Consider the following 12500-nt stretch of genomic DNA (forward strand, 5'->3'; position numbering starts at 1 on the left):
CTTTATTTTACTCCTAGCGCCGAATACTTTTAATTAGATTCTATGAGGCGATTCGGCGAGGTAAAGACATAGCATAGGATGTTAGATGGAAAGATCTTTTGCATGTCAAAGTATCGGGGGAAATACTTAAATAACAATTGCTATTCATGATGATGATCACTGTATCATAGTTATTTGATTCTTCTGAAGATTTTACTCATAACGAGAAAGTTAAAATGTATGATGAAAGAGTAAAAAAACTTTTTTATCATTTCAAGACGTTCGTGGAAGAGGAAAGATTTACAACTTGAAAAGAGTAAGAGTCTAGGAGAAGACGTGTGGTGTGAACATTTAAGAACTCGCCATTATAGCCCTAATTACCAGCTAATTAGCAACGTTGATGCAGACACAGATAACACACACACACACACATATGTAAATATATATATATATATATATATATATATATATATATATATATATATATATATATATATATATATGTGTGTGTGTGTGTGTATATGTATATGTATATATATAATAAAGTATGCATATGTGGCTGTGCATTTTGTATTCACGCTTACCATTTTGTTACCCTTCAACATTCGTATCATCAGGAAGTAATACATCTCTATTTAGCATACTACGAACAATCGTCATCTAACAATTACAGAGGATGAGAATACCTTGCCTAGTATTTAAAACTATATTGGCATAACAATACACAATTAGTTATAGCAATGCACAATTCTTCTGCTTGCAAGAGCTTCCCCTCTTGGCAAATGGTCAGGAGCTACTGTTAGTTGAAAAATTTGTGATTCTCTATAGACTTGAGTATTGTAATGCTGATGTACAATAACTGACTACCCTAATGGTCTTTTACCTCCTGCTTTTATACATTTCGCAATTTATTAACTATATATACCATAAAATCATCATTTCGTGTAAAAAATGTAATAAATACTTAACTGCCGTTTAAAGGGAAACCCGTTTTCGAAAACGTCTTGAAATATGTAATCAATATTTAGTCTTTGATTTCAGTCCTAAGCAAAAGAATTTTTTTCAAACTCACCGTAGCGTTGGCATCTGGATCCTTCCCAGCAGGGTCTGCAATTGCACGTGTTTTCCTCAGTGATGTATCCATTTATGCAGCTGAGTAAAAAAAAATGTGTAAACGATATTATAAAACAGCTGTTCACGTCCTTAATACCCAAGGGTAAATCACTTAACGAAAAAGCTTAAGAATAAAAGAAATCAGTTGATAATTAGTTTATAGATATATGGAGTTGTTGGAATTTTATACATATCCGTTAGTTATAGAGTATGCTTGCAATAATTTCCTTCTTCGCTCTAGAGAGTAAAATTTAAACTTCATAGCATACAACTTTATCTGTCAAACAGAAATCAATTATCAAAAATATCTTATTGGTATGAGTAGAAATTAAGATACGTAACACTTTTATTTGACAGTATTGAAGTATATGTAGCGGCTTAATGTATGTAAATACCAGTAAGCGTTGTGTTAGAAAAAATTGTCTAAAGCTAGATTAATTTTATTAATACCATAAAAATGTGTTTAGGAAATGGAGGAAGTTGCTCTATGAAAACTACCGTTCCTTAGATACTCTTCGATAAATGTGTGAATTATAGCTTTAGAAGAAACTACATTAAACATCTTGAGAAGACATTGGTGTCTACTAACAACCATTTTGTGAAACTATCTCTATAAACAGGAAAAGAAAATTAACGACAATGTCAGATGAACTTAATTTCGTAAGAAAAGTTCGATTTTGAAAAATATACGATCAACATAAAAAGACAAATGCATCGAAAAGAAATGTTCAAAAAGGAATAAAAGTAGTTGCCTCTCGAAATATCTATTATTTATAGGGAGAAAATCAATTATGGAAGTAAGCATCTGTGATGGGAGCTCGCTTCATATTGCTTCAGCATCAGTGAGGGTCGAATTTCAATTAGGCACAATCTGACAACGGTCTGACATTAAGGATGAGAATTGGGGTTCAAGTTAATCTTCTCTGTAATATATCTGTGCAGCCTCAAGCGACTGGGAATACAGGCATGTCAAATAGCTCTTGAAGGATGTTTGGAAAAATTCTAGTTTTTTTTATGCTAGGGAGTACCAGGGTATTACCTTTCTATAAGATATCGTTTATTTTCTTTAACAAACAATTTTATGAGAAATAAGCCTACAACATACAAGAAAATGTAGACACTGAAAGGCATATTAATGCTAGAAATAAATGCACAGTGAGATTGAAAATGACAGATAGCTACTTCTATATTTGGGTATTACAGAAAATACCGGTTTGGTGGGCTCTCCCCTTTCCGGAAAGTCATAAATAGTATTTTTATTTGAGACTCTGACAGTTGCATGTTAAGAAAAGGTGAAAATCATTTTTTTATTTTGGCAATGGTTATTTTTATAGTTCTGTTGAAGTCGATCAATAAGAATTGTGACACAATTTCATGTTGTGACATTTTGCATCGTGAGTTATCAGGGTGAACAGAACTCAGTCAAGATATTTTAGGATAATGCTCTTAACAGACTTATGCAAGATATCAGTCTATATATATATATATATATATATATATATATATATATATATATATATATATATATATATATATATATTCCACATGAACGAAAAACATACCAGTACGTGAAGAAAAAGAGATATAATTATTTAAATTCAGGTTAAATTATTTTTATACATTATTAAGAATATCGAAAGCGTGAACTTTCCGATTAGAGAAAATTACTTAGTTTAATCAAGGTTTTCACATTATAGAAGAAATGCTATATTCATTAGCGATTCGTAGTCATTCTTACTGAATTGGAATAACAGGGCTCCTCACAAAAAAATGTTAGGTCAGGCATTCGTCTGGGAACTTTATTGTTAGTATTTCAAAGTTAAAGAACAGAAATAAAAACTCACGCACAAGAGAGCTATACCTAAAAGGCTTATGTGTAAACAGCACTGCTCAGAATATGTGGACTTTTTTTCCTCGCGTCCAAAATTTAAGAATGATTAAAAAATCTCTATGTACAGTGACTGGAAATACTAACCATGCTTGTTTTTAAAATGTATGAAAAAATACATAATGGAAAGCGAACTAAAGATTAGTGCATATATGGATATAATAACAACTTTCATTCATCATCTCTCTCTCTCTCTCTCTCTCTCTCTCTCTCTCTCTCTCTCTCTCTCTCTCTCTCTCTCTCTCTCTCTCTTCATTTCGTCTGCTTATTCTTCTTCTTCCAAGGGACTTTAGTACTGCCTGACTGAGTTTGTCAACGGACTAAAGAAAAGTGCAGATAGTATATGGTTATAGAATAACAATTTTTGTTCATTTCTCTCTCTCTCTCTCTCTCTCTCTCTCTCTCTCTCTCTCTCTCTCTCTCTCTCTCATTTCGTCTGCTTATTCTTCTTCTTCCAAGGGACTTTAGTACTGCCTGACTGAGTTTGTCAACGGACTAAAGAAAAGTGCAGATAGTATATGGTTATAGAATAACAATTTTTGTTCATTTCTCTCTCTCTCTCTCTCTCTCTCTCTCTCTCTCTCTCTCTCTCTCTCTCTCTCTCTCATTTCATCTGCTTATTCTTCTTCTTCTTCCAAGGGACTTTAAAACTGCCTGACTGAGTTTGTCAACGGGCTAAAGAAAAGTGCAGATAGTTTATGGTTATAGAATAACAATTTTTGTTCATCTCTCTTCTCTCTCTCTCTCTCTCTCTCTCTCTCTCTCTCTCTCTCTCTCATTTCATCTTCTTATTCTTCTTCCTCTTCCAAAGGACTTTAAAACTGCCTGACTGAGTTTGTCAACGGACTAAAGAAAAGTGCAGATAGTATATGGTTATAGAATAACAATTTTTGTTCATCTCTCTCTCTCTCTCTCTCTCTCTCTCTCTCTCTCTCTCTCTCTCTCTCTCTCTCTCTCTCTCATTTCATCTGCTTATTCTTCTTCTTCTTCCAAAGGACTTCAAAACTGCCTGACTGAGTTTGTCAACGGACTAAAGAAAAGTGCAGATAGTATATGGTTATAGAATAACAATTTTTGTTCATTTCTCTCTCTCTCTCTCTCTCTCTCTCTCTCTCTCTCTCTCTCTCTCTCTCTCTCTCTCTCATTTCATCTGCTTATTCTTCTTCTTCTTCCAAGAGACTTTAGAACTGCCTGACTGAGTTTGTCAATGGACTAAAGAGAAGTGCAAACAGTATATGGTTATAGAATAACAATTTTTATTCATCTCTCTCTCTCTCTCTCTCTCTCTCTCTCTCTCTCTCTCTCTCTCTCTCTCTCTCTCTCTCTCATTTCTTCTGCTTCTTCTTCTTATTCTTCTTCTTCCAAGGGAATTTAGTTCTACCTGACTGAGTTTGTCAACGGACTAAAGAAAATTGCAAACAGTAGATGGTTATAAAATAACAATTTTTGTACATCCATCTCTCTCTCTCTCTCTCTCTCTCTCTCTCTCTCTCTCTCTCTCTCTCTCTCTCTCTCTCTCTTCTTCATTTCTTCTGCTTATTCTTCTTCTTCTTCCAAGGGACTTTAAAACTGCCTGACTGAGTTTGTCAATAATCATCTGACGCAGTCGGTTTCCTAAAAAAAAAAAAAAAAAAATCGGACTTCACCCCTTCCCAATCCCGCCCCTAACATCAACCGCCTTCCCCCACACCCCTCCCCAGAATCGTGCCAGTAAACAGGGTTATGAGACGCACACATACACATACGCACATACACACAGACACACACACACACTCACCTCACGTTTTTATGCCCTCCATACTGGGTCGTGGAGAAGGTCGCCTTTACATTCAGCTCTGCAACAGAAAACAAAATATTTGGATTACTGCGACGCTTTACGTCATTGCCGCGTCTGTTTCGAAAATAAAAGTTTTTTTTTTTTATTTACTAGGTTTTCTCTATTTAGGTTTATTTATTTAGAGTGTGGAGATTTTTTTTTTGTTGGGGGGGAGGTGGGTTGTGTTGTTGAACACTGCACAGAAGATGTGGCCAATTCATGGAAGTAAATGATGGGAATTGATTTCAGATAATGTTGGTTGTGATTACAGGTGCGACATGTGACAACAAATGGGGTGACGTCAGGCGAAATCTCACCCAGTAGGAAAAACGCATATATATATATATATATATATATATATATATATATATATATATATATATATATATATATATATATATATATATATATGTGTGTGTGTGTGTGTGTGTGTGTGTGTGTGCGTGCGTGGATATTTCTGCCTCTGTGCGTATGTATGCGTTTTTATGTGTGTGTGTGTGTGAGGGTTTGCTATTTAAGAATACGTTATTTATATATAAATATTATATGCGTATTTTAGCCTTTATTCTATCAGAAGTCACACTTCGAGAGTTTCAAACGATTCCACAGAATGACTCTGCCAGAAAAGAAAGAAATGGAACGTCTGAAAGACGTGGCATTTTCAATATGGCAGCTTAGAAGTAACCTATTATAAGGTTGGTGTACTCGATAGTTTTGAGAGTCTAATACTTGTTCAAAATAGCATATTTCTATGCTTTTTATAAAGTTTTTTAATTCACTGCATTTTCACACTTCCCTTAATAGATTCATATATTATTTTATGTATTATGTATAACAAAAAGCGGATCCTCAAAAATCGTGAACTTAACAGAAAAGTAAAACTGTTGTCGCGCAAATATGTGACACTTCACAAAAACAAAAGAAAAGTTATACATACTTGGCTATTGTTAGGATGGTTTGGCAAAATCATTTACATTTTCATACTACGCATAATCATCACGTGAACAGGTTCGTAACATTTAATCCGATGGTAGTTTCCAGCGAACATGTTGTACCAGTCCGTGACGGCATAGAGCCAGTAGAACCTCCAACGTGAACAGGTTTGCCTTGGAGGACTGGGCTTTAATTCTTGTTTCAAAAAAGGCTAAATGTCTGATACGGACTTAAGACCTACAGTGTTTAAATGAATAAATATCACCGCACGTCGAAACAGGTTAATGAAAATCACTAATTTATTTGTCAAGGAAAGATTGTTTAAATCTGTATATCCCAGTGTTACCAATACTTTCTTGACTCTAGATGAAATTGTTTGACGAACGAGTCAAAGTATTTTTGTTATGTAGGAGGAAGTTGAAACTATTTTGAATACATTCAATTTACGTCCGATACAAATATAGAAGTTATGATTTAGCATGTAAATAACGAAAATTTCTGTTAAACAGCATTAATTTTTTTTTTTATCCGGTAGGTCAGTTTACAGAATTGTATATCATTTACCTTGTGATGTTACGTAAATTCAGTCGTAACAAAGTGACATTTTCTACGTAGATATTAAAAATAGTTTGAATCCATTAAATTTACATCCGATAAAACCACTGAACTTGAACTTCAAAATATACAGTAAGTAACTGAAATTTTACAGAGTAATATGCCAATCACTTTAAAAGTACACCGCATATTTAATCGTAACAATGTGACATTTCCAATGTAGAAGTTAAAAATAGGTTGTATTAAATGTACATCCGATACAAATATTGAATTTATACTTTAAAATTTAAATAACTAAGTTTTTTTTTTATTATTAGAGAGGACATTTTCCAAAATAATATGTCAATCACTTTAAAAATACACCGCATATTCAATCGCAACAATGCGACATTTCCAATGTAGAAGTTAAAAATAGGTTGCGTTAAATGTACATCCGATACAAATATTGAATTTATACTTTAAAATTTAAATAACTAAGTTTTTTTTTATTATTAGAGAGGACATTTTCCAGAATAATATGTCAATCACTTTAAAAATACACCGCATATTTAATCGCAACTATGCGACATTTCCAATGTAGAAGTTAAAAATAGGTTGCGTTAAATCTACATCCGATACAAATATTGAATTTATACTTCAAAACATAAATAACAGAATTATTTTATTATTATTAGAAAGGCCAATTTAAAGAATAATATATCATTCTCTTGAAAATACAAAGCATATTTAATCGCAACAATGCAACATTTTCGGCAGTTAAACAGAAGGGTGTTATTCGCCAGGTACCAATACCAGCTCGCCACAGGCCCAAAGATGGCTTAAAGTGACATTCCTCCGGCACAAACTGTGGCTAATGGTGATGAGATATCCCGGAGAGAGTTCTCGGAGCCAGTGTTTGCCGAGACTCGGCCGCGAGTAAACACGAAGTTGGGAGACTCTAGCTAAGGCCGCTGTAGAAGTCCAAAACGATTTTTCACCTCTTAAGAAGACTTTTGTTTCCTTGGGATAATGGTAACTAATTATAAATACCTTCTAAAACATGGTCAGATAATTAGAAGGGGAATTTTAGCCGGATATGATTATATAATTACATTGTAAAAACGCAGATATGATTACAACAATGTGATAAAAACATACATTTTTTTAATTGAGAGTTAGCAGTTACAGAATAAACTGCAAGGACTCTGGAAAAGGAAAAGAAAATGATAGTAACTTAACGCGAATATTATTTAATAATTTTCATTTTCATTATCATATTGAGTATTAATATTAAATAATACTGAATATGATAATGAAAATGCATACAGTAGCCTAATATGATGACTTCAATTATATACAACGGAGTATTAACAATGTAAACGAAATAACGGTAATTATTATGATGATTAAAACGACATCGAACTGGGGAAGAGTAAATAAAAAAATTAAAATTCTAGTCCTCCCAAAGGATGGTAATTTAGAATTAAAATGACACCTGTCACTAAGATTGCGTTACAGCAGAAAGGTTTTACGAAAAGATCTGAAAGGAATATATAAAATCTGCTAAGCTTTGGTGCATACAACAAACGTGATTAGTATCCCGTGACTGCAAAGGTGTTAAATTACTGTGATTACTCTAGGTAAATTACACGTTAAGTTCGCTTTCTTTTGATGCCTGTTTTAGCAAACGAGCAATTACACTTGCTGCATGATTTGTGTTCTTGGCTCTTTCTTTTGAAACATAGGCAGAATTCAGCATTTAGTATGTGCGTTTCTGATTGAGAAAAAATATATATTATCATCGGGTAAATATATAAAAAAAAGTTGTACGTAGCCAGCACTGAGAATGTCCTAGAAATACAAATATACTGAAATATACAAACACTAAAAAAAAAGTTGTACGTAACCAGCACTGAGAATGTCCTAGAAATACAAATATACTGAAATATACAAACATACATGTTATTCAAAGCGTTGTTTTGAAAACTTATCTGCATTATATTCATGTTAATCTTGCATCTAAGGAAATGTAAAAATGTTCTTAAAAATGTTGTTATCGTAAAAGTTTGAATAAACTGAAATGAACAAAGATACTGTATATACATCTCTTTGTTAGGCTGCCTACAATTCATAGTTAATATTATTGTCTCATCTATTTTAAATATAAAGAGTGGCAGTAACATTTTTGTACTGTTGTCACGGGGCAGAGTTATTGTTTATAATCCGAGAACGGAGAACCGGTTTCAACATGCAAACATTGAGGATGAGAAAACATGGACTATTGCAGATATAAAGACCTTCCACTGACATCCCGATAGTGGTAGAACCACTCAGCATGAAAAGAGACAGAAGCTTAGAGAACTTTATATATTATTTACCATGAAATCATACAGAATAGTTAAATAAGAAATTAGCTCTACGATTCAGTAGGTCTGAGCGTCACAAACCAATATCCCCCGTAGGTGGGTAGCGCGTTCAGTGCACCTCATGCTGTCCACTGTAGGCATTACTTCAGGTTCTTTTCCAGCGTGCCTTCGGCCCCTAGCTGCAACCCCTTTCGTTCCTTTTTTACTGTACCTCCTTTCATATTCTTTCTTCCATCTTACTTTCCACCCTCTCCTAACAATTGATTCATAGTGCAACTGCGAGGTTTTCCTCCTGTTACAACTTTCAAACTTTTACTGCCAATTCCCGTTTCAGCCCTGAATGACCTCATAGGCGCCAGTGCTTGGCCTTTGGCCTAAATTCTGTATTCAGTTTAGTTCAAGAAGACAGAAAGACTACTGGTGATGGTCAGAGTGTAACGGCAAGCACTTGTGACAATTTAAAACTTGAATCTCATGTATGAAGTGAAAGCGTGACTAAGCAAAATAGCAAAAGAGGAACTGGTTACGTCTTAGTGAACAATTCTTAGTGATATTTCAGTTAACAAATCAGAATTACACGTTAAGTAAATTTCAAATCTTGATTATCACGTGATTGTTGTCGGTTTATTTTCTAAGGACATATAAAAATTTTTTTTAAAAGGGTAATTAATCAACCTGAAAACGAATTAAGAGAGCACAGGGTCGTAACTCTAAACGATAACAGTAGACTCTCACACTTACACGAAAACAGATCCTGAGAATTATATACTGTATATATATATATATATATATATATATATATATATATATATATATATATATATATATATATATATAAATGCAAATACATATATATATATATATACACACACATACACATGTGTGTGTGTGTGTGTGTGCAATACATATATATATATATATATATATATATATTTACGTTTATATATACATATATATACTGTATATATATAAGGCGTGTGTATGTCTTTTACGTTTATATATGTATATACGTATGCATATATAATTAATAGCCTATATAAAATAAAATTGGCCGAACTTTACAAGTATTGGAAAATTTGAAGCCCAATTAAATTTTTCAACTTGACTCACTTTGAAATTCGCTCAGCGAAAATTTCCAGCTTCCCCTCAGTCCATCTTCCATTTTCCCTGCATAACATTTCAAGCGAATTTTTACCATATAATTCTATTTTCATTAACTGTCAACCTCACACCCTAACTTCACCCTTTCCATGATACTCTTTTTTTTCCAAAAGATCCATTATCGGAAAAGGAATAAATGTCCCTAAAAGAAATATCCCGCTTTGGAAGCGCCTTCATCAATCAGTCGTATTATAACACTCGTATCTTTTCGTCCCTAATAAGAGAGGGACTTTTCATTCCTCGGGACTTTTAATGACAGCAATGGCTGTTCCTTTTTATGGAATGTACATTTAATTACAGCAAGGAGGATGTGATTGCCGATAAGCGGTCTCGCTCTCTTATTGTGGCGAGTTCTGAGTCCCCTTAATAGGGGTGAAAGTAAGAGAGAAAGCGAGCGAGGGAGCGAGAGACCCCCCGGTCATAATGAATCTGGTGAATGTTTTCTTCATAATTGGTCCTTCTTTTACCAGTCGTTCGCCAGTAACTGCCAATAATGGAAGAACATTAGAGGAATAGAAAAGAAATGCATCTTTTGATCAAACTTTCTTCCATAACGTTTCTCTTTTACTCCAGCGGACGAAAAACTTATGTTTTTCTAGACAGTCGTTACTTGGGAGTAACACCTACCATCAAGACTTCATTTTATACCAGACCTGTGACACTTCTTTATATTTATATTTTGGCTACAGCTAAAATGTGGAATATTTTGCCTAGTGCGGCTGTGGAATCTCCAGATCCTACTGGTGTCTCCTGAATTCAGGCATATCCATTTTCTACTCTGTTTCCTTTTTCTGTAAAAGAAAACTATTGTGCCGGCTTGATCTGTTCTTCCGCACTTTTTCTGTCCGACTTCAGATCTTAAAAACTATTGAGGCTAGAGGCCTGTAAATTGGTATGTTGATCATCCACCCTCCAATCATCAAACATATCAAATTGCAGCCCTCTAGCCTCAGTAGTTTTTATTTTATTTTGGGTTAAAGTCAGCCATAACTGTGCATCTGGCAACGATGCAGGCCAGGCCACCACCGGACCGTGGTTAAAGATTCATGGGCCCCGGCTCATACAGCATTATACCGGGGCCAACGAAAGATAGATCTATTTTCGGTGGCCTTGATTATACGCTGTACAGAAACTCGATTGCGTATGAAGAAACTTGGCGTATCTTTTACTTGTTTTTATTCGCATCACTTCCTTTAAGAAAGGGGACATTGCTCTTTTCCTCCGTGCTTTGACAACTTTACAGCCATGCAGATATATATATATATATATATATATATATATATATATATATATATATATATATATATATATATATATATATATATATATATATATATATATCTCGTATTCGAGTTAGCTGAATTAGAGTTGTCACCTACGTCTTTCTTTCCCTCCTTCTACAGTCATGTTGCTATTATTCCAACATCAAACGTCATCAGCCATTATTTTCATTCTTTCACCTCATCGTGAAATATCGCGTCTAAAGACATCTTGCTGTTATTCTAACATAAATCATTATAAGTCGTTATTTGCATTTCTCCCACCACTCCTTTAATCATCGCCTTCTAATGTCATGTTGGTTTAATTGTTATACAAGTCGTCATCAGCTTTATTTACGTTTCTTTCCTTACGGAACATTTTTCTTCCTTCCTTGAAAAAAGGCAGATGCTTGATGGTGGAGATTATTAATTATTAATTGCGGGTTATCTGGCGTCACAACTACCAGGGTCACTGACGCCGCGATGGTGGAGGTAATGAAGAAGAACATCATAACGGAGAGCGAATACAATATTTGCTGTCAGTTAAAGAAAAGAAAAAATTAAATATTCAAAAACGGTAGCAATGCGTTAAAAAAAAAAAAAAAAAAAAAGCAACGACACGCCAGAACGTACCTGGTCGAGTATGAGCCGGCATCATCCAGCACAGGAATACCAAGACTGAAAGCACGGGACACGCCGGGTTCTCCATGATGTTTAGGGAAGTCAAGTTTTGTATTACTTTCGGGTAGACACTCGGCCTTTTCCCAGCGGGAGAACGCCGTCCTTGGGGAAGCTGGGGGGCGGGGTGTGGCAGCAGGTCGCTGCTGCTGCTCCTCTGTCTCTGCGCGAGATTTAAGTTTGCAGTTGCGAAAGTTCTCCTCGATAGCTGAAGCGAAGTTTCACACTTTCGAAGCAAGAAACACTGGCAAGTGCAACGTGCTCATTTCGGAGTCTGTCACTGGGGATGTCATTTCCTCCGAGATACGAAGATTGCGCTTCTGGAAGTGTGCATCATTCGTTATTTCCATCAAGGATGCGCGAGTTTACTCTCCGATACGTCTTGCGCTCATGACGCTGAGAGTCGCGGTGTTGTCCCTCCGCGATAGAGTCTGAATCTGGTGTTTCGTATCTGCCTCCATTATTGACCTGAAAAAAAGAAGGAATGTTAAAAATGTCACACTCCTTTCGTCAAATAAACGTGCCTGTTCTTTTAAGATGTGTAAGTTTCAATTGCGATCATTTTAGGTAAATTTACAGGTCTTATGATCTCTAGATTTCATGTACACACACATGCACACACACACACACACACACACACACATATATATATATACACATATATATATATATATATATATATATATATATATATATATATATATATATATATATATATATATATATATATATATATATATATATATATATGTATATAATATATATATATATAT

The 12500-nt window shown here is 34.5% G+C and overlaps 1 protein-coding gene across 1 annotated transcript in view; it reads right to left on the reverse strand.

Annotated features, from left to right (window-relative positions):
- The window catches only part of LOC136839634 (uncharacterized), an 88165-nt gene that overhangs the window by 16052 nt on the left and 59613 nt on the right, over nt 1-12500 (reverse strand). Inside the window, exons 2-4 of the mRNA XM_067105948.1 lie at nt 11683-12195; nt 4758-4815; nt 1052-1131 (exon numbers count right to left, since the gene is read on the reverse strand). Coding sequence (XP_066962049.1) covers nt 1052-1131; nt 4758-4815; nt 11683-11758 — 214 coding nt within the window. The 5' untranslated portion in view covers nt 11759-12195. The remainder of the gene's footprint in view (nt 1-1051; nt 1132-4757; nt 4816-11682; nt 12196-12500) is intronic.

The sequence above is a fragment of the Macrobrachium rosenbergii genome, chromosome 6, assembly GCF_040412425.1.
Source record: "Macrobrachium rosenbergii isolate ZJJX-2024 chromosome 6, ASM4041242v1, whole genome shotgun sequence".
NCBI lineage: Eukaryota > Metazoa > Arthropoda > Malacostraca > Decapoda > Palaemonidae > Macrobrachium > Macrobrachium rosenbergii.